Source organism: Macrotis lagotis, chromosome X (genome assembly GCF_037893015.1).
Source record: "Macrotis lagotis isolate mMagLag1 chromosome X, bilby.v1.9.chrom.fasta, whole genome shotgun sequence".
Taxonomy (NCBI): domain Eukaryota; kingdom Metazoa; phylum Chordata; class Mammalia; order Peramelemorphia; family Peramelidae; genus Macrotis; species Macrotis lagotis.
In genome coordinates, this window is record NC_133666.1 from 533,842,132 (window position 1) to 533,866,153 (window position 24,022).

Sequence of the window (24,022 nt, forward strand, 5' to 3'; positions counted from 1 at the left end):
TAGTGATGTCATTTTACTTCTCTTTGATAGTGAAGGACAAGCACCAATCAAGGTTGTTTCTCAATTGCTATGGTCTAAAAACTTCATCAATTGATGACTAGCCTACTAGTAATTGGCCTCTGGAACTTCCCTTAGGCTAGTCCTTGAATTACAAAAATAGATCATATGTTTCAAGATGTACTGAGCTTTTTTTGGTGTGTGTCTGTGTGTGTGTGTGTGTGTGTGTGTGTGTGTGTGTGTTAGGATAAGCCACTAGAACTCCTGCACTAACAACATAACTTTTAAGAACCCAAGATTTGCTTCTAGGTCATGATAAGAGATACTTAAGTAGGCTTTAGTGAAATATATAGAGGGACACATAGTTAAATTCAGCAAAAATTATTTGATTTACTATACACATGCAGAAAAAAATTTAGGAAGAAAAAATTAAATGTAATCTTATATTGAGATAGTTTTTTTTATAGGTTCAATGAATGATACCAGTCAATTAAAATTATTGAAACATCCATGATTGCATTTTTGTAATTTAATTCACAGTCACTGCAGGATACATGCAAAGAAAAGTGAAAATGTTCCTTATAATTGCTTAATATGCCTTATAAGCCACATTTCTAAAGGATAAAACTTTAACTTCCAGTTATTACAGTTGTTTTCCCTCAAATACCAAATGAACAAATACAATGGCATTTACTTGTTTCATATAATTAATAATGTATATGGGCAAATGGGTTTTAAATCTATTTGTAGTATTTAAGACATGGATAATGTTCAGCACCTAAAAAAAATATGTAGCTTCTATTGAAATTTTTGAAAATGAAAAATTTACTACAAATAGAAGATTACCAAGATATTCTAAAGTGGGTTTTCAGATGAAGTAAGGTGGGCTTAAGACCAGAGTTACTCAGAACTAATCTGTCACTTGTCTGGTCACTGTGACCTTTTTTTCTATAATCTATTAAGTCGGTACTGAATATGGGACAATCGGTATAAATGATCATCCACATAATTAGCATTCTGAAACTGCCAAGTTTACTTTGAATCCACAGAAATCCACGGTGCCAGTCAGCCTTCATCTTGCCACTAAGGTTGAGCTACTGCAAGAGATCAATGCTGTGGCAAAGAATAAAATGAACTGCTGTGGGAAAGAGGAACAGAGAACACAAGAGTAGTAGTAGTAGTGTATGCCCTCTGTCACATGGGCTCTTCTGTGTTCATTTGGAAGACAGCAATTTTGAACAACACTGAAGAAAGTAAAGATTACCAAAGAACCCCCTAAAGGTACTTGGCCACTGAGATTCAATTAACTGCTAATTAATTAAAGTCCTCAGGGAGCAGCACACGCATAATTCAATTTCAAAGTAAAGTAAGAAAGAGAAAGTGACATTGATTAGATGGTAGTCTTTAGTGCTATGAAAAAGAAAAAACAGACAACAAAATGCTAATTATATTCATGGATATTTTGGACTACAGACAATGATATGAAATATATTCAAAATGTGACAATTTTTATGCAGCCTGCAATCTCTACTAACACAAACTTGAATTATATTGTAGGGCCATCTGTATGAAATATAGCTTATAAGTACAGCTGGGTAGCTTAGGACGACTGAATCTTTTAAAGTGTTTAAATGTAACCTGCCCGATTTCTTTTCCTCTTATGAAAGTTCTGGATACTTAAACTTTTGTAAAGGAGACACTGAGAAATATAGAGCAAACATACATAGTTCATTTCATTTAAAGAGTATATTCACTAAAATGATAATTCATCCAACATTCTCTATGCAACACATGGCTAGAAAAAGTCTATTTTGAAAAGGTATTTTTAACATTTTGATGGGACCCAAACCAACAGAGATGACTAAGCAAACATTACTTGGGCATTTCAAATGATTCCTTTTGTTTCAAAGGCTAACACATGCCAGGTTCTCACTAAGCTGCCAATCAGAAAAAAGTCAAACCATCCAAATGCTTGAACACTGACTATTCCAATAGCATTTAAAGAGAAGGGTCTTGCTCCTTGGTCTTCACTTGGCTATTCTTTGATGTTTCTTTATGTTTTCAACATAGGGGAGGGAGAAGCTTGGAAGCAAGTGAGTTGCAAGTGCATCCTGCTTTTAAACTTGTTCAGGAGTTCTTCCAGTAACCTAAAAGGGAGCAGAGAGGTTTCAAAATTGTGCTTAATAGCACAAGAAAACATTTCAATGAAACCAATTGAGCTTCTTTAGTTTGTGTTGTCTTTTGGAAAGGTAAATGAAAAGTTTATTATAGGCCACTCAGTAATGCTGATGAAAAAAATTCAACAGGGGCAAATATGTGACTCAGACTGTTCCCTTCTACAACCAGTCCTTCTACTTTCTGAAGATACATGTGGTGGAACAAAATGATCAAAATAGTAAAACCATGTGTCAAGAGAGTGAGGTTTTAGTCCTATTTCTATCAATAATTGTATAACTTTAGACATATTAATTTATAAGGAAGCAAAGATTTATATTTCTGTGGCTTCATCTATAGAAGTAACCTGGACAATTAAGAGATTCATCTGTTCTAGGTTCTCTCGTGTTAGGCGAGTTCAAGTTCAGCTTGAGAGAATTAATATTATCTTTGCAAGAAGTTTTGTGGTGATTAAAACATTATCACAAAAAAAGCAAAAGGCCACTCTTCTTCCAATACTTTATTTTCTACTTTTCTTAAGCATATATTTTTGGAAAATAAATATGACAGCATTCTGCTTCTGAAAAGATGCAGTTATTTTAGAGGGCACAAAATATGCTTTGATTTGCCACCTGTCTTTAATACTGACACTTACCTACATTTGGCTATGCTGTTGACATTTGGATGAATTAAAAATAACCAATGCTCTTTCCTTTTCAATGTAAAGGATAATTTAAATTAATGATCTGTCCATAGAGTGACAAAAATCACAGAGCTTTATATTTCATTGTGATGCTCCATTTTGCATTTACATAGATGTTTAAAAATAGAACCAGATAACACCAGATAATAAGTTTATAGTGTAAGCTTAGAGATTTCCCAATACTATCACTTAAAATAAGAAAACAGTTAATTTAAAAATCCACTCCCCAAGCATAATAGAAAAATTATATAGTATTCTATGATCTGATACATGCCTCATATACATTTAAGATGAAACACAATTGTGGGGGCAGCTAGGTGGCTCAATGGATAGATTGCTGGTTCTAGAGTCAGGTGCACCTGAGTTCAAAGCCAGTCTTAGACACTTGATACATATTAGCTGAATGACCCTGAGTATGTCATTTAACCTCAAAGTGCTTTGCAAAAACAAATGATGAAATACAACTTAAATCTCATAATCATCAATAAAAATTTATTAATGTGGCATTTTTATAGTGCTTTGAACAGACTAGAATAATGCATTTATATTTTCAGGAACATCTTGATAATAAAGAATTGCCATTATTTGACAGGCACTATGTTAGCAACTATTTTAGAAATTTTTCAAATACATTTAACTACAAGTGACAATTTGATATATAATGTAGCAATATAATGTAGCAACTCTCCACACACAGAATGGGTCAATAACATTTGGCAACTACATGATATTCTATCATAATTCAAATCACCAATGTAGGATTTTGCTGCAGTAACTATCAGTATAACACTCACAAGTCTTGGCTCCCGAGGATATATTATTAAAAACAAGACCAAAACAGAAAACTCACTTTTTATCTGCTCCACTTGAGAGTTGAGGCAGGGCTTCCAAAGCTTGTTTAAAACTAGATCTGAAACATTAAAATTAAAAATATTTAAATCTAAGGCATTTTTATATTGCTTTGAACAGACTAGAATAATGTATATATATACTTTCAGGAACATCTTGATAATAAAGAATTGCAAACCTGCTGACATACAGATGGGAATATTACTAAAGTAAAACTGAGGCCATGAAAATTAAGAACTGCTGATGCCTTGGAGAGAAGTTAAAAAAACTTAAATCAGGAAATGGAATCCAACTAGAAAAGATATAAGGTAAAAGAGAATTAAAGGATTAAAGAATATATAATAGGAAGAGAATAAAGCTTTATTAGAGAAGAGGGAAATTCAAGACAAATGAAAGCAATAAGATAGATATTTAGTGTTACTAAAACCTAGAGTTTTACAAAAAATAGTTTATGAACAGAGAGACTGGGATATGGGAAACTAAAAGCTGAATTAGGGGGCAAACCTTAAGAATGAAAATTTAAATAGGCTGAATTAGTACCATTTACAGGGCTGGATTTGCTTTTCAGAATCTGACCACAAGCTTCCAATTCACTGATAATTTGTAGAGGACTGAGGAGACTGAAAAAGATCCTTTATCAAAGTTTTCATTTCAGAGTCTAATTACTGTATAGTAGTGACCTTGGGTTATCAAAGACCATTGGGCTGGTAGAGTCATGATGATAGGTTAGAGGCAGGAACCCAAGTGAAATCTCCCAACATTCCTCTCCAAACAATTTTAATGTATTACTTCAAATAAAATTTTGGAGCAGTAGAGTCAACAAAAGATCAGAATGAGATATTTTTCTAGTTTAAGATGATTTAGGAAGTCTTCAGGAGAGGTTTGCTGACATCAGGTTGGGAACTGGCTTAGAGAGAGTTCAATGATAACACCAATGGTGAGTCTTGGTGATGGTTATGATAGGGACAGCAACAGTTTTCAAAGCTCTCAGACAAAAGATAGTAAGGGGGTTAGACACCTGGTTAGACACCCTGCTGGCACTGGGTGTCACTGACACTGACTGGCAACTCTATTGCTCATATGCCGTTCTCTTCCTGGGAAAAGACCTGAGTGCAAACCAAGAGAGCAGAGATTGTACCCCTCCTTAGATTATACCATCTTGGAAGCACTGTAAACCTGCAGTCATCCAGACTAGCTTCCCAGTTCCTAGGTGAACAAAGTCCTACTTTTTTGGGTTTTTTTTTTTTTAGGTTTTTGCAAGGCAAATGGGGTTAAGTGGCTTGCCCAAGGCCACACAGCTAGGTAATTATAAGTGTCTGAGGTGGATCTGAACTCAGGTACTCCTGACTCCAGGGCTGGTGCGGTGCTCTATCCACTGCGCCACCTAGTTGCCCAAAGTCCAACTTTTAACATAAAGTTCAAAGACAAGAAATAGGCTGAAAAAATAAGCAAACAACAACAAAATGAACCTGACCACAAAAAGCTACTAACCTAGAAAGAAGAACAAGACAAACTGAGATGAAAATAATGTGAAAAAAGCTACAACCAAAGTCTCAAAGAAAAATGCTAACAGGACAACAGTTGAACAAGAATTTCTGGAAGTGTTAAAGAAAGAAATGAGAAATAGAAGAAAAACTGGGAAAATAGATGAGGGTAATGAAAAAAAATTATGGAAAGAGTATTAAGAGATTGATAAAAGAGACATATATAATACTGAAGAAAATAATAAAGACCAGAGTGACCAAATGGTCAAAGAGGTACAAAAATTCACATTGCTCTCTCTTCCCCCCCCCAACAAAGAGAATTCCTTAAAATGCAGAATAGGCCTAATGGAAAAGGATGTTCAAAAATTCATTGAAATGGATTAAGTAGTAAAAAAAGTTCATTGAAGAAAATAATTTCTTAAAAATCATATTTGGGCAAATAGAAACTAATGATTCCATAAGACATCAAGAAACAATAAGTAAATAAATAAACAAACAAATAAATGAATAAACAAACAATAAAAAGTCAAAAGAATGGCCATAAAAAGAGAATTAGACATCATATTTCAGAAATTATAAAGGAAAATTGCCCTGATATTTTAGATCCAGAGGGAAAGAATCTACCAATAATTTCCTGGAAGAGATCCAAAATGAAAACTCCAGAAATAATTTAACCATAACCCATTCCTCTCTGAATGGCTCGTTCAGGAACCTTATCAATAAAGTCAGGGAAATGTATTTTGCACTACTGTTTATTAAAGTGATAAGATTTCCTTAAAAGGAAACCAAAACTTTTTAGAGGAATAGTATTTCAAGGAGTAACTTGTATTTCAAGGAGTAACTTGGTAGTAGCAGCATGATAAATTCCCACTGCTTTATTTCCCTCCAGTTTATAGTGCACACTCTTATCATTTTGTTCTCCTTATCATTAAAACTTTTTCTGTTTCCTGAACTCCTCTTCCTCTGGTCTTTATTTAAATGAAATAAAGAAAAGTTGGTGACATGATTTTTATTTTGGTTTAAAGAATAAGGCAGGCAGGAAAAAGAGCATCAGAGGTTATAGAGCAAACAATCATGAATCTAGATAGGGATAGAAGAGAACTCTGAGTCCATGCAGTCCAATCTGTTCATTTTATTGAAGAAATTGAGAAGAAATGTTTTCCTAGGATCATATGATTTCAGGGAAAGTGAGGTTAAACATATTGAAGACTTATCTCTTAGGAGGTTCATGAGTAGATCAGTGAGGGGTTCTTCACTTAGGATACATAACAAAATAACTACAAATAATTTGTAGTTATATCAGATCTAGGGCGTCAAATTTCCATTAATAACTTGAATGGTGAGAGACACATCTTGGACTCATCATGTTTGCAGATCACATCAAGCAAAGGTAATCAAGGAGGGAGGAACTGAAGTAGAGGAATGATTGGCTTCATCAAATATAGAATTAGAACTCAAAGTGACTAGTGAAATGGAGAAGTTGTCAGGAAGACAAATGCAAAGCACCCCAGGGGAGTAAAAGCAAACAACACAAAGACAGAGCAGGGTTGCCTGCTTAGATACGGTAGGACAGAACCTGGAGGCTTGCTGGAGAAGAAGTTCAGGAAGGTCTGCTGAATGAAGCAGTGATGCAGTCTGGAGAAGTGAGGCCACATGCCTTTTAAAGGCAGAATCAGGAGCAAATCACAGGCATATTTTGGCTCAGTAAAAGGAAGAACTTTCTAATCAATAGAGACATATGAGAATAGCTAAACTTTCTTAAATTTACACAGGGCCTTGAAGGTATAAAAAGAAAGCAGCTAGGTGGTACAGTGAAGTCAGGAGGACCTGAGTTCAAATGCGACAATAATTATCTAGCTGTGTGATTTTGGGTAAGTCACAACTCCATTGCCTTGCAAAAACAAAACAAAAAAAAATAAAATGTTTTAGCTGACATATTGTTACATTCCATGAGGTAGGGATGCAATCATGATAATTCCAGTTTTAGAGATGAAGAAACTGAAGGCATAAAAAGTGAAATGAATTGTTCCACATCCCAAAGCTGGTAAATGGCAGAGCTGGATGTGTCTCACCCTCCCCAGGATACTCAGGGGAGGAAGGACATATCTCATCCTTATCAGTATCCAAGAACAGTTGGATGATCCCTTGTCCATAGACCATAGAGAAGAGCATCCATCACCTCTTGAATAGATTAGATGATTACTTAGGTCCCTCCTAACAACAAGATAATGATTCTAGGCTAGTCATGAGTCAGTCATAGGTATTGCATTAAAAATATGAGCACCATGCATCTGGGCTCAAACTTTTATAACATATGGACCAGGCAATAATCATCCCTTCATGCTTAATACCAGACAGACTCTAATACTGGTCATTTCTGGGCTTCAGATAGAAACTTAAAGATGAACAAAGGGTCTCATCTTAGAAATGGTCAAGATACATCTTAATAAAGGTGTAATTTGTAATAATGACAGGGGTTGGCCTCTTTTTCTTTCTCTCCCATTTTCTACCTCTTTCCTCCTTCCTCCAAAGCTAGGATAAAAGGAAATATATCTAGGATCCAGACTGGATGTAAGGTAGAAAACTTTTGAGAGTATTTGAACATTGGAAGAGATTAGTGAGTCCAAAAAACCATGAAAAGTTGTGGAAAAAGCATTATTCAGGGAGTCAGAATACCTAGGTTCTAGTTTAGGCTCTGATATTAACTAAAATCATTTAATTGATTTCTCTAGGCCTCAGTTTCCTCTCCTGTTAAAAAGGAATTTTTGTTATAATATCTTCAAGTTTCCCCCCATATATCATAATTTTATGAATTTCCCTTTTTAAAAAAAACTTAAAAAAGGACTGATTTGGAGATTTTTGAGATACTTTTAAGTGTGGGTCTGCATAAGAGCATTTCTTTCATTCTGGATGAAATATGAATGTTAGTAAAGATCTTAGAGGTCATCTTGTTTAATCTCTTCATTTCACTGATTGAAGAAATTGAGAAGTTTAGTTAAGTGTTCAGGCTAAGTTTATCAGAGCTCAGGCTTTTCATGGCATCATACTCTCTTAACATTTTATAGAAGAAGAATTTAAGAAAAAGAAAAGTAATTTGCCCAGTGTCATAGGGAGGCAATATCTGAACTCATGTCTTCCTGACTACACATCCAATATTCAAGTCCATGATATCTACGATCACTGAAAATTCTTATTGTTTGAAAAGGATTAAATAATTCATTAAAAGTATAAAAGTTATTAAATGAAGTCTATATGCTTTGAAGTAAACTAATTTTTTGGGAAAAAATTATAATCAAACAATAATTAAAAAATAACAAAGGCCTTAATTCTCTTGAGAGTGATACCCAGGGTAACTTTTATAGGCATAAATTACATGGGTGAATTATTGTGAAAATTAGATAGGTAAATATGTATAGACACACCACATATCTATCTATCTATCTATCTATCTATATATTAAATAAATATTGGGTTTCTTTAGGCAGTATGGTATTAAAGAGAGTATTCTGAAACTGCAATTAAGAAATCTGAATTTGAATCCTTGCACATCAGGTACATTCAATTGATTTAATCATTGGACTTTAGATTGGTCATCTGAAAAATAAGCATTATACTATATGTATTACTAACCAAATAGGATGGTTGTGAAAATATGTTTCTTTACAGCTATAAAGTTTTATATAAATATGAACTATTTTTTTCTCATAATATTATTGCTTCCTCTATAATGCCTTTCTCTTCATTTCTATCCCAAGAGCTTAGTACAATACCTGATATACATGATTAATGAATACTTACTAATTTACTCATTTGTGAAGAAATATAAAGGGTCAGTTCAGGAAATCAGATAAAGAACCACATTGCCAAGAATTAATTTGGAAGATGAAATCTTTTTTTACATGTATAATATAAATATATAAGTTATCATGGCCATATAATATTTCTTCATATATTAGCTGTAAATAAATGAGCATATTACCTTTGAAAAACCTTATAAGTTAAAAAAAATTAAATTAAAAGGTGGGGGAAAACTACAAAAAATTATAAAGAGCATAATTAGTAGTCACCTTTAGGCAGACAAATAGATTCTTAAGAAATTTATAACCAGGTGTGGCAGTGCAGGCCTGTCATCTCTGTCCCTGGGAGGCTAAGGTTGGAGGATCAACTGAGTTCAGGAGTTCTGAATTGTAGTAGGGCCCAAATTGATCTGCTGTATGGCTAAATCTGATACTAAAAATGATGAGCCCTTAGGAGCAGGGATGGAGGCAACTAAAGTGGTGAATCAGTCTATCAGTAGAGGGTTTTGGCCCTTGAGTGGGGCTCTACTTAGCCTGGACAAGAAGAGAATAACAATACATGAATAACTTCTTAGGTTTATCAAGCACACTGACACTCAAAAAGGTAGTAATTCACATGCAACAATGAAAAATAGGAAAATTTTATGACTACTTGGCCCTAAGGTTTAGTTTATTTACAGACAAATTCATAGTAGAGAAGGCTGACTTCTACATTAATAGCCTAAATATGAACAAAATTTTCCACTACAAAAGATTTTACAGACAAACCACAAGGCTCCTCCTTTCAGCTGACAATGTCTGCAACTCATGAAAAGCCCTTTAGAGTCTCTTATGAACAGTTTTAGATTCATTTTCTATTTTCTCTAAAGAACACTCTACTTCAGTGGTGATCCTACTGATCAGGTAGAGTATATTAAAAGTAAAAAAAAATTAAACTTTTCTCCCTCAATTTTTTGCATCACAGAAAAATCTTTAACAACTTCAGACCTGTAATTGAACAAATCACAAGCTAAGAAGACAATCCTATGCATTAGGAAGGTTTGCTACACTCAGCAATCTTTAGTGAGGATTTCAATTAGGAACTAAAATAAATTTTATTTCTAACACAACATGTCATTTTTATCGATTTGGAACAAGAAAATAGGGGATCTTACTTGCTTTCTGGTGTTAGGTAAACGGCCACAGTATCTCTCAGAGCACAGATTTCAAGCCTTGCCTAAGAACAAGATATGAACAAAAATAACATAAATGTGTTTCTGACAAACAAAAAGGACATGTTGAAAAAGTGCTCTTAATCTTATAGACTAAAAGAATCAAACAACCTTTCACATAAAAGGTTCATTAGTGGATTTAAAGCTCCCTGCATTTTTTAATTTGTCACTCACAAAAGTGGCATGCATAGCAATGACTACAGATTTACAAAATACTGTTTCTTCTTATATACCTATTAATAAGGTAACCTTCAAAGGATGAAATCTTTTGTAGAAAAATCAAAGAAATCTGCTTTGGTAACCTTTTCTTAGCTGCAAAGAAGAAGCATTTAGGTTTTCTCTTGTCATCAGTTAGAAGGCTGGATAAACAAATCTCTTTAAGATGCCTCTTATCTTTCTGATGCTTTCAAAATATAACTGTGGAGTGATTTTTCAGCTATATGTATTCACTGTCTGCTGGCATTAAAAAAAAGCACAATTGAGCTGTGAGAAGCAGGAAACTTTGAACCATGGCTACTGATTTCTCCCCTCCTCCACAGAGGAGGAAGTGGTTTGACTTTACTTCCTTACACCTATGACCTGTCAAGCATATGGACTTTAATCTCTAAAGATAACTCAAAGTTTAAAATTCTAAGTGAGCACATGGCAGTGCAACAGTTTAGTAAGTCAGTCATAAGCCAATCTGCAATGAAGCAGGTGCCCTCACAGATTCCGAAGGCTTTGCAGGACTTTTGTGTGCAAAGTGCTAGAAGAGAGTATTTCAAAGAAATAGCCCCTACCCACAAGGTGAGACATGGACAGCTCCTTAAGCTTGAATCAAAAAGAAAGTAATACAATTCTTGCTACCCAAATTTCTTGTTAACCAAAAATTAGTTTGCTAACATTGTATGATATATTTTTAATGGAAACCTTTTCTTTTTGGAAAGCAACTGTTTGTTTTTAATACTTTAGAATTCTGAATAAAATCAGGCAACTTGAATAAATATAATGTCAATTGTCAATTCCCATTTTTATAATTTAGGTTATATAGCTCATGCATAAAAAAGGATATATAGGAAAAAACCTTTTAAGAAATAAACTTCAGCTAAATATTTATATTTGTAAAACCAAAATTAGTGACAAAAGCAGACTTATTTATATATTCTAAATATTTCTATTTGAATTCTAACTATATATTTTAATCAACCTATAAAATATGCCAATTTTATAAGCTGTGCTCACTGTAAATATTTTTTAAAAAAATCACTTCCTAACAATGATGTTAAAACTCAACTAATCTAACCAAACTTCAAAGATTCTGTTAACAGTCATGCAGTTTTTTTTGGGAGGAAGTAAGGGGAATTGATTAGAGGACTGATTAGAATATCATAGATTTATGGATAAGATTTTAAAGAACCATCTAATGCAATCTCTTTTAGAGATGAGGACAATGAAAGCCAGGGTGATGGAGTGACCTGCTCTCAAGACCAGTTCACACAGGAAGTAACATAGTTAAGATTCAAATCTAGATTCTTGGACAATGAGTAGGCAGGACCAGCTCAGCAGAATTATGAAGTAGTTTTCATATCTTCTACAATTTACTCCATGTCATCCAATATGAAAGGGTCTCGTAAACTCATTCACAGTGAGATGTTAATGACTGACAAGGATAATGAGTATCTCTCCCATCAGGGATATTTGAATTTTAACATATGACAAAATACCTTAACTGAAACCAAAGGAATGAAATTTTAGGAGTAGAATTTGAGGTTTCTTCTGACGGACAAGGTGTAATAAATTAGCGCCAAATTTGATTTTTACTAAGCTGACATGACTTTCTCCTAGGCAATTTTCTGATATAGGATCTCTTTCACCAGGATAGACAATAATATCCCAGACTGAAAGATAAGGCATAACTAGGGATCTAGAGAGAAAACAAAAAAAAATCTTTATATTTACTTCAAGACTCAAAGGGCACCTTGAATAAGATGCACACAAGTTGCACACAAACACACACAGACTATAAAGGCATGAAAAATAGTTGAAATGAAATATGGAATATTAGTGTAAGCATTATTCTTTGCTCTTTTTCTTGTTTCTGCCCTACCACAAATACATTTATCATACTTTGTATATCTAAATGTGGATGAATATGGACTAGGACAGTTAAGTACCTGCAAAGCTCCATTTTTGCTGAAAGATGAAACACATTGCATCAGTCGACTTAGCTCTTCAGAAACAGCTTCCACTATCTTAGACAACACACGAGGTACCAGTTCCTTAGAAATGGTGAACACCTTGTAGAATGTTTCAAACAAGCACACAATAAGACAAAAAAGGAAAAAATTAATAAAACTTCTGGCATTTCAAGGACCTACTGGATACTTTTTGTTTTTATCCATCTAAGCTCTATGTATCTATCTATCCATCTCTCTAGTCTCTCAGTCTGTCTGTCCAAATTTTATTTTTTCAGTTCTAAAATCCCCCCCTCTCTCCCCCATCCCCACCCATTGAAAAGGTAATAAACATGATATCCATTATATATATTTATGTAATAGACCTATTCTAAAAAAAGCAATAAAAAGAAGGAAAAAAAAAAACATGCTCCAATCTGCACTGAGACTATTAATTCTCTTTCATGGAGGTGGATAGCATTCTAACATCTTGAGTAACTTGGATTTGTGGTGGATCATTGTACTAATCTACTAAGTCTTCCACAACTGTTTTCTTTTACACTATTGTTACTTGTATAGGCTGTTCTCTTGGTTCTTCTCATGTAACTTTCATCACTTCATATAAATTTTCCCAAGTTTTTCTGAAAACATTCCAAGCATCATTTCTTACAGCAAAATAGTGTTCCATCACATTCATATGCCATAACCCATTTAATCATTCCCCATCTGACAGTCATCTCACCTCAGTTTCCAAATCTTTATTATGACAAAAAGAGCGGAGGCCTTTTATCAGATAAACTTGATGCAACCCCCCCCCCCCAACTTCCTGCTTTTCAGAAGAAAATCTTGGCTGCACAAAAACTTAATTTTATTTAATCAAAATGACCTATTTTACCCTTGTGAATCTCTATATCTCTTGTATAGTCATTAATTCTTTCCCTATCTATAAATGTGACAAGTAACTTCTTCCATGTTTCCCAAATTTATTTATATCACCCCTTATATCCAAATCATTTACCTATTTTGAGCTTATCTTGGTATACCATGTGAAATGGTGATTAGTGCCTAGTTTCTGCCAGACCACTTTCCAATTTTCCCAGCAGTATTGATCAAAAAGTGAGTTCTTGCCTCAACAGCTGAATTTTGGGATGCATCAAATATTGGGTTATTGTGTTTATTTGTTTCTGTATATTGTGTACCTAATCTATTTCACTGATCACCCACTCTATTTCTTTTGTTGTTGCTCAGTTGTTTTCAGTTGTGTACAACTCTTCATGACTCTATTTGAAGTTTTCTTAACAGCGATACTAGGGAAGTTTACTCTTTCCTTCTCCAGGTCATTTTATAGATGAAGAAACTGAGGCAAATAGTTATGTGCAGTTAGTAAGGGTCTGAGGCTGGATTTGAAACTCAGGTCTTCCAGATTCCAGGCCTAGTGCTCTATCCATTACCAAACGATTTGATGATAACCACTTTGTAATATGATTTCAGATGTATTGGGTACTTTAAAAAAAGAACCAAACTATGAATAAAATAAAGATAAAGATTTGATCTTAAATTCTATTCTCTGAAATAGAAAATTTTTAAGCTACTTTAAAAAATATGCTAAGTGAAAATAAGTTAGAAAGACAATTCATTTAGGATTTATAATCATCCTAGTTCCAAAAATAATTTGAGTGGGCCTATAAAATTAAAAAATGTTTTTAAAAACCCCCAATCCAATTAAAAAGAAAAAAACAAATTAAAAGGGGCAGGAAGATAAGTGTTAACAGGCACATTGGCCTGCAGCCGTTTATTGAATTTAGCCTTTAGTTTCTTGGTAGCTAAGGGAGAAAGGGAAGCAAATGATGTAATATCTTATTGTTTGATAAAAATAAAAGCATATAAATTTGGTAGTAGGACTAACTTTTTCCTGGTACTGAAAATGCAAGGAGTTTATTATGTGGCTTCTCATACAGAATTTGCTAGCTTAGGATGGTTTTGCAAAACACAAAACAACAAAAATTTTTTCAAATCCTCTAGAAAATCTTAAATACTCTAGAAATGAGTTTAAGCCATGACTTTATAAAGACATTTCTTCAAGAAGCTAAGTTAATACTTTTGATTTTTGGTGAACTACCAAAACAGGGAGAGATGTTACAGAAATTAGTTAACATTCCCCAATGTTATCTCTCTCAAATATCAGGTGTTTAAAGGACCTTTGGTAAGTACTAGATTATAGTCAATTTAGTTTTCTGAGGGTAATCCAAGGTATTAATATTCCAATGTGGACTGTTGATTAATGAAGAATCCACCTGGTGATTTCTATCTATAGATAAGAGTCATGGAGTCAATGAGTGATAAGAGTTATGATAGAGTCAATCCTAATCTCATTCCTGGCTTTTATCTTTGACTTTATAAAGGAGTTTTCTGCAAAAACCATAAATGAAAATACTATTATTCAATACTTGAGTGTAAACTTTCATGACAAGTTTTTTGAGTCTCACTTTAGGAAAATTTTTGACATGATAGATGAACTTCTTCTGTCAAAAAATGAAAACTAGGCAACTGAAAATATTTTGCTTTTTTAAACTGCGCTGCTAGAAAACTTAGAACCAAATTCAGTACTGGATTGTAATAAACAGTTCAGGAAAGTAACAAGCTGCTCTTTTGTTTCCTCTAAAATCTCAGAATTTTACAGTTCTAGAGTTAGAAGAGATTATAGGACTTATTTATTAGAAAATTCTTATTTCCTAAGGCCTAAGAGAAGCAAGATGATCACAATTAAATCTTATCCTTAATTATCCTTTTTTGCATTATATTAAATTTGTAAATTACTTTAAGTTTTTTTGGGTATATACCCTCAGGAGAATTTATGAGAGGATTTTGTCCAGGATGAGAAGACAAGGTTATATTGTGATTTGTTCCAATGGCAGTAATACACAGATTAATGAGTTCACAGAATTACTGAAATGATTAAATATTCTGAGTGTTCCTACTATGAAAGACACTTAGATTACTGCAGAGAATGCTTACAACACTTAATTTTTTTCCCTTCCTCTTTCATCTAGTGATGTTGCCTGTAAAAGTTTGTAGTGTCAAGTCTCTTCTAAGGTGATGTGTTGGCAAAACTAGGTCTAGATTGTGAAATCATTGAATGAAAACAGGTAGTAGTAGGTGGTGGTGGTGGCTGTGGTCTTTACATTGACAAGTTATATACTACAAGATTATTTCTGTTTCTCTTTTGAGGCTCCTAAGAAGAGAATGTGTCCTTCTGACTAACTCAAAATTTCTAAAGTTAATGCTTTAAGTGGAGGGTATTTAAAAAAAATGAACTAAAAGTAACAATTACTGTCTATGATTCTGGGTCACCTAGCCTTATCACTGACAGAAGATATTAAAAATCTGCTCTCAGATTTAGTCTGTTTTCTTGAACCAACATTACTTTGTCTCTATGTTTTTAAAATGACACTGCCCTTCAGGGATTCCAACTGTTAGAGAAGGGTATGTGACCACATAAGTAACTCTTATTTGCATACTGGCTAAAAAAAGGTTAGTGAATTTTCCAAAGTAAGTTACGTGGGTTTTTTATATTAATTTTTTTAAAAAGGAAAGTTTTTCAATCCCTTACTTCCTTTATCTCCAAGAACAAATAATTTTATAAATTAGGAGAAATTTTACATAAAAATCTCAGAAAGCAAATTTGACTCCTTAAAGGACAAGACAATTGTAATTTAAAAATACTGTACCCTAACAGCAAGACCAAAATTAAATGTAACATACACATATGCATACATGATGTAGCTATTATTCATATATATGCCCACAAACCTGTATTTGACAAGAGTGGGAAAATCAGGGTAAAAGATTTAAATATTCATCTTAATTATAAACAAATGCTTAAAGACACTTACCTCTGCATGCACAGCTATTATATTAACCAATGCTTCTTTTAAATAATTTCTGACACCTAAAACCAAAACAGAGAAGGCATTCATAGAAATCCAAATAGCATATTTTCTCTTTTACTATACTACTGCGTACACACACACACACACACACACACACACACACACACCAACACCAACACCAACACCAACACCAACACCAACACCAACACCAACAACAACAACAACCACCTTTTTTGTTACTTTAAAGTGAGCTATGGAGAAAGAGAAAGTCATACTACCGCAATGTATTTCCTTTTTAGAACCAAACGGTGAAAGAACATTTCCTTACAGATAAAGGTTAAATAAGCCGGAGCTCCCATCACAATGTTTTCATCTTTTTGTCTGCCTAAGGCTTTTATCTAACCTTTCTGCTGTTTTTTTTCAAAACTGACATTAAAAATATCCCTTGCATGCTTGTGAGTATGTGTGTGTGTGTGTGTGTCTGTATATAAATGTGTGTATGCATATATATATATACACATATAAAATATATGTACATATATATCTGTCCACTATATAAAATATATCCTATAACAATGCCATAGTTATGCTAACTAAAAGGCCAATTACACAGTAATGCAGCTATTCAATTCCCCTTGACTTAATACCATAAACATGTATTAATAGGTGCACGCTAAGACTCCAACAGAGGGAAAGAACATGCAAATAAGTAAATGCAAAATATATACAAGGAAAATATGAAAAAATTTAGGGAAGGGAAAAACACTGACATCTGGGGGGGGAGGGGGTTTATGCTTAGGAAAGGCCTCCTATAAGAGCAGGTGATTACTGAAGAGACTAGGAATTCTAAGAGGTGGAGAAGAGAGGAGAGAGAATATTCTAGCCCTGTGGGGAGATGAAGGTTGTGTGGGGGGAGGGGGGAGGATAAAGATGAATGTTGCCAGTTTGAGTGGCATATAGAATGAATAAAGGTGAATAATGTGAAATACATCTGGAAAGATAGGTTGGAGTCAGATTTTAAGAGGCTTTAAATCCCATATGAAGTTTGTATTAGATCATGGAGGCTATAGGGAGCCACTAAAGCTTCTTGAGGAGACTGATATGGTCAGAGCTATAAGATTTCTTTATGTGTTATTCTGAGAGTGGTGGAATTTTATCTTTGCCAAAATCAAATTCTTATAGATAGTGACTCCAAGAATTTTGAGGCTATGATACTAACTTTTAGAAAAACTGCTGTACATAATTATAAAAAACTGATATTTTTATAGAAGTCTTTTTTTGGGGAAAAATAATTCCTCCCTTTCTAAGAATTCACTACTGCAAAATTGTTATAAGAATGTTTAAAATATACATATTACAATATTTATGTTGGATTAATATTTACTATTTCTCTTATTTTAAAGAGAAAAATTGTCTTAGCAATGTGTTGATACTCCAGATATGAAGCATACCATAGCTTTCATAATAAAGTTCAGCATACTTTTTAGGGCTTACAAGAGTAGTAATCCAAATAAACTCATCTAGGAAAATCATTAAGGTACCAGTTCATTTAAATTTCAAGGTAACGTCAAAGTAAATGCAGTTATTCCTTCCACATTACAACTTTTCCCATAGCAGTTTTGCTATATTGTAGATAGGCATAAGAAATTAGATAGGAATTTTTGAGAATTTAGCAGAAGCTACAGATGATATGTGAAGGTCAGTATATATGTTTATATTGTAAAATGACAACCCAAATTTTGTAATAAGGTACTGTGAACACCCAATAAAAGAAAAAAAACCTCAGACTTCTTGTCTGGTACAAAAGGTGGGTCAAAAATTTTTATGCAGATTTTCCAGATTGCAGGGGTGCCATTCCTCCTAACCCCTACAATGTGAAAGAGATAACTCTACCCCCATCTGAATCAGAAGATTGGTTCAAAATAATTTCCACTATTAATAGTATAAGTAAAATTAGAAATGTAGCCTGAGTTACAGAGATCGAAGTTTTAGGAAATCAGTATTGTTTCAAGGACATTTGCTATAATTTTTAACCTAAGATAGAAAATGGCCATGGGGAAAGAGTGAATGCTAGGTTTAGAGTCAGAAGAGCTGGTTTCAGACTCCTGTTCTGATATTTAATAACTTCACTAAGTTTCAGATTCGTCATCAGTCAAATAAAAATTATAATGTTTGTAATATCTATCTCAAACCTATTTCAAAATACATAAATATATACACTCATCTATAATATTTATACGTACCCACATACACACATAAACATATATATATATATATATACATATATATGTACATATATGAGTGATCATCATCTCAGGATTATTCTAAAGTAAAAGACTGGGTAAACTTTAAAGAGTTATAGAAATGTGAACTATTATATTCATGGTCACCGTGATCATCATCATCATCATCATCATCATCATCATCAGAGGCTATTAATATGTTGCTGAAGATACTATAAAAATGCTCAGATCTGGCATCTGTTGAAGTTTAACATATCAGTAGCCTTAGATTCTTCTAAGAGAGGTAAAATCCATATTTTAGCAGGTTCTTTCTCCATCATCATATAATTCTCCACATCTTATCCTGTGTTAGTCCAATCTATGTCTTTCAATAAATTTTCCACTGAGGATTCAAAAAAGTCCTGATACTTTATTTCCTTATTAAATATCACATTATTTACAATTTAAAGTAACCAAATGTTATTATTTCCATTTTATTTAAAGTACAAAGGAGATAAAGAGGTCAGCATAAGAAATAGGACCTGACATTTCACTTTTTCTTTCCTGCAGGCAACTGTGAAATATAAAATAATGACTGTATCTGAGACTGGTGAAAAAGAGGAGGGTCCCATAAGTGAAATCAATGTTGGAAAATTACTAGGGGGGCTTTCATTTGATATGTGCCCCATCACAGTCCAATTGCATCTTCATGAAAGTCAAGTCAAGATGTAAACATTAGTTTGACTCCCTAAAAATGAAATTCTAATGATCATTAAACTAAATCCAGCATAAAGAATTTAACATATTCCCTAGATGAAATTCTCAATGTAACATTCAAATATAATTTAAAGGTATAGGGCTTTTTGGATATTCTTTTGTCAATCCCAGTATATACAGTAAAAGTAATATATGAACCTTTACACTCTGGTTCTATTAAAATACAATATTAAGTAGGATGACATGGAAGAGGTAGTTCTAGAGGAACAGTGCTACAAATGGATGATAAGGCTTGGCTAGGATGATTAGTGATACTATACTTTTATCAGTATTCAGGTAGTAACAGTTTACATTTATATAGCACTTTAAGACTTAAAAAATTCTTTCTTTAAAATAACTAGACTAGATATGATGTGTGTGTGTATATATATATATATATATATATATATATATATATATATATATATATATATATATATATATTTTAACCTCAATTTAAAGATGTGAAAACTGGAGAAAGGAAGGTTAAATAACCTGTCCACAGGGCCACAAAGTTACTTAAGTGGCAGATTATCAATGAAAGTGATAATAGAAATGCAGCTTGTTTCAAATACTGCTCAAGAATCAAAGATACATTAATGGGTTTCTAAGGGGCTGACTAAAAAACTGAAAATTAGAACTAAAATTAGGCATCAGAATGTCACATGCTTTTAAATTGTGTGAAGTTCTATTTACTGATAGTAACACTACAAACTCCCACTCTGACCCTGAAATGAAAACCATTTACTGGCAGAAATTCATCATTAGGCACTCACTAAAGAAAAACAAAAAGAGAGACCAGGACAAGATAAATTTATATTGCTCCATGAATTATATTCCAAAAAGACAAATCTGTTAGTAGCAAGAACAGAAGTATAAGGTACTTTCATTGAAAACAATCATAGTTCAGCTGATAGAAACTTGAAAAGAAAAATTAGTGAGTTTCCTAATTTTAGAAAAACCTCAAGTTTTGCATAGATTTTACATATCATATCTGTATGTATACATACACATAAATGGATAATTAGCTTTAACCTTGGACAAGCAATAATTTCTGTTTTATGTCTCAGAATTTTTTTGCAAATGAAAAGATAAAGTAGAAAGTAATGCTACTCATTTCCTTCTCAAAACAACTTAAACTACTGTACCAGGAGGTAGATGCATATACATTCATTAGGAAAAGAGAAGGGAAATAACTTGTGGTCCTCAGGGTGAACAAAAATAGAGCTTGTTGTCAAACCACAAAATAGGTTAGGAAGAGTTCAATGAAAACTTTACTAAGTATTAACTTGACACTTGGAAAAGAAAGGATGGTTCAGTGAAATATTGCCATTTTCCATAAGTAATATATTTATATAAATATATAATATAAATAATAAAAACTAAAAATCCAGTAGCTTACCTGTCCAAGGATATATGTGGACATTAAGTGCAGAATTCAGTATTCCCTGTTATTCTCTCAATAGAAACTGTAAATTAATGAATGGTCTTCACAGTCACACAATCTTAGTTTTAGGAGATTTATTGAAAAAAGATAATACAGTAAATGGACTAGCTGTCTAAAGCATTTCTGCATACGTAAGATGATGGAGATGTAAAAACAAAGAGTCTGCAGTGTGATCTAATTGCTTGATTAAAAAAGTTTTCAAATTAGGTCAACACTAGAGAGTTGTTAGTAACAATTCATAGGTTTTAATACTGTAAATTTTTACAAACAATTCAAAATTTTTACAAAAAATGCCATTTTTGGGTCTTTTGTGAGCCTTTTTAAAATGAAAAATATGATGGAGAGAGAAGTCTGAACAGTGAAAGAAAGGTTATGACAGGGGCAGCTGTGTGACCTTGGCAATATGCAGTAGATAGAGCACCAGCCCTGGAGTCAGGGGACCTGAGTTCAAATTTGCCCCCAGACACTTAATAATTGCCTAGCTGTGTGACCCTGGGCAAGTCGCTAAATCCCATTGCCTTAAAATAAATAAAATTAAAAAAAAATTGTGACCAAAGGTTTAGGACATAGTTTGTTTAGAGACTAGGCCCTTTGATGGCCCTAAGAGAAGACTGAAATAGTTAAGATTCTTATCCTAGCTCAAGAATTACATTTCCCTTATTATATTACAAATAACTAACTCAAAGGATACAAAAGGAATCAGCACGATTGTACACTACATTATTGATAGAGAGAGACATAAGATCTAGTTTTCAGCTGTCACTAAAAAGCTGCTGACAGTAGTGTCATCATTTCAGTTCTCTGGGTTTTTCCTTTAAAATGAAGGGGCTGGGATTTACCATCAAAGGCTAGTTCTAGCTCAGAAATCCTATGTAATAGTTATCTAATACTCTGGTCTCTAACCCTTCTTTGTCACTTTGCTTTCTGCTACAAAAGTAAGTAAAACAGGCAATGAAACAACATATCTATAGATGTGATGCTGATTGAGGTGGTCAAGATAATGTTGGGAGACAGAAAGTATAATGATGATATCTTTGAAAGAAATAGGTAAATTTGGAGGAGGAAAGTATCAGGAGTTCTTTGAATCCATGAAGTTTTTGCTTTTAATAACTGCATAACAATATTCCATATATTTGATTTCCTTTGCAGTCCTAAGTATTTTATGCATTTACAAACATTATTCTGGGAAGGTGTCCTTTGACATTCCAGCATTTGCAAGAATATCAAAGGGGTCTATGGCATACAAAAACATTAAGATTAAGAAGCTCTGATTTAGGGGGAAAATAATAAGTTCAGTTTGGGACATGTTAAGTTTAAGATATATGTCATACTCAGCTGGAAGACTGAGTATTTTCTATTCATTGCAGGCACTATAAAATAATAATCTCTAATTTTTCTTTACGTTGACCATGGGATATAGATGCTATTATCATTCTCATTTTATATTTCAATAAACTAAGGAAGACAATAGTTAAGTAGCTTGCCAAGGTCACACAGCTAGTAAGTGTTTGAGGGTTAAAATTCAGATCGGATCTTTCTGACTCCAGACCCAGCTTCTCTGTTCATTGCACCACCTTAGCTGCATTTGAAATGACCAATAAGCAACTGGCAACTGGCAATGAAGGACTGATGCTCAGGGTAGAAGTTGAGGAAGGATGTATGGATTTGTCAGTAATCTGAATATAAACAGTTAAATTCATAAGAGCTGATGAAATCACCAAAGGAGAGATTGTTAAGAGAGAAGAGAACGCCTATGATAAAACCTTAGGGAAATCCTTTTTTTTTTTTTTTTTTTTGGTGGTGGTGGTGAGGGTTTGATATGGATGATGAACCAATCAGGTAGACTGAAAAAGAATGGTAAAACAAGTTGGAAGAGAAATAGGAGAGGGTAAGGATGTAAAAATTCATGAGTATACAGTTGGGGAGGATGGTCAACAAGGTAAAATGAAGTGAATGTCAACAATGATTAGGCCTGGAAAAGACTATTAGATTTAGCAATTAAGATGTCACTGATAACTAACCAAAGCAGTCATACTGATCTGATAAAGTTGGAAGCTGGATTGTAAAGGGTTGAGGAGTGAAGTAGAGGAAATGAGGATAGAAAGATTTCAAGGAGGAGAGATAAAGAGGAGATGGATGGAAGAGTCTATTCATTCAATTTTTTTTTAACAGGATGGGGGTGATCTGGGCATATTTGAAGAGAAGGATGGAAATAGTTGATTGAGAGTTGACAATCCCAGGGAAAGGGAATTATTGAAGATGCAGATGCTGGAGAAGATAGGGGGAAATAGTGAAAGAGGGAATTCAACATTAAATAGTCTCAAATTTCTCAGTAAAGTAAGAAGCAAGCCCTGCAAGTGAGAAATGGTGGAAGGAAGGGACACAGGAGGCTTAAGAAGCTATAAGAATATATGGAAAGTCTGGCAAAAGGAGGTATAGAGGATAGAACACTGGGCCTGAAACAAAGAAGGTTTCTTTCATTCATTTTAGTTATAACGGACTCTTTGGGATCTTCTTGGCAAAGTGGTTTATTTTTTGCTTTTCTAGTTCATTTTTGAAGATAAGGAAACTGAGGCAAGAGTAACTTGCCCAGTTAATATCTGGCGGGGGGGGGGGGATAGGTCAAGGAGGCAAAGGTTCAAGAGCTGAAGGCAATGTCGAGTTGAAATGGCTAACCACTAGGATGAGGATGGAGAAAACAGAAAGTGAAATCAGGACAGGGGAAAGGCCTGGAAAAGTCCTGAAGGGTACTAGCGATGATGAACAAACTAAGGAATAAACAATGGCATTCCCCCCCCCCCCCCCAATAATTCTATTATGGGTTCTTTTTGGTAGAATGTTTGGAAATTGTTACAAAAATATACATTCTTTCAAAGAGTAACTTGAGAAAGTTTCAAGTTTATAGGGGTAACAGCACTTACTAAATGAAGGGTTACTGTATTTAAATTTCAAATGGTAAACTAGTCCAGGGGTTCTTAATCTTCTTTGTGTCACAGAGATTTTTGGCAGTCTTCTATCCCTTCTCAGAACAATTCTTTTAAATGCATGAAATAATTATCTTCGGATTGAAATAGTTATTATTTTTTTTAAAGAACAAGTTCAAAGACCCCAGTTAAGAATTACTGACCTTGTAGAACTAATAACTAAAGATTATTGTTGGGAAGTTAATTCTTCCATTTTGATAGGGAAAGACAATTTCATGTTTCCATAGAGACACAGAATTCAGAAAACTCAGAATTCAAAGAGCTGATGGATCAAAGGAAAGGTAAAACTAAGTTAAGTTATTCTCTGTATTAGCAGAAAGAACTCACATCTCAGGTTCTCCCTTACCAGAGAAAGTAAAGTCAAGCCGAGTTTAT

General features: G+C 33.6%; 1 protein-coding gene across 3 annotated transcripts in view; it reads right to left on the reverse strand.

Moving 5' to 3' along the window:
• Positions 1 to 438: 438 nt before the first annotated feature.
• Positions 439 to 24,022, reverse strand: part of EXOC2 (exocyst complex component 2) — a 234,013-nt gene continuing 210,429 nt past the window's right edge. For all 3 annotated transcript variants that reach the window (XM_074199429.1, XM_074199428.1, XM_074199430.1), the window contains exons 24-28: positions 16,242 to 16,297; positions 12,349 to 12,471; positions 10,139 to 10,200; positions 3,705 to 3,764; positions 439 to 2,144 (exon numbers count right to left, since the gene is read on the reverse strand). In XM_074199429.1, the coding sequence (XP_074055530.1) occupies positions 2,051 to 2,144; positions 3,705 to 3,764; positions 10,139 to 10,200; positions 12,349 to 12,471; positions 16,242 to 16,297 (395 nt within the window). In that variant the 3' untranslated portion in view covers positions 439 to 2,050. The remainder of the gene's footprint in view (positions 2,145 to 3,704; positions 3,765 to 10,138; positions 10,201 to 12,348; positions 12,472 to 16,241; positions 16,298 to 24,022) is intronic.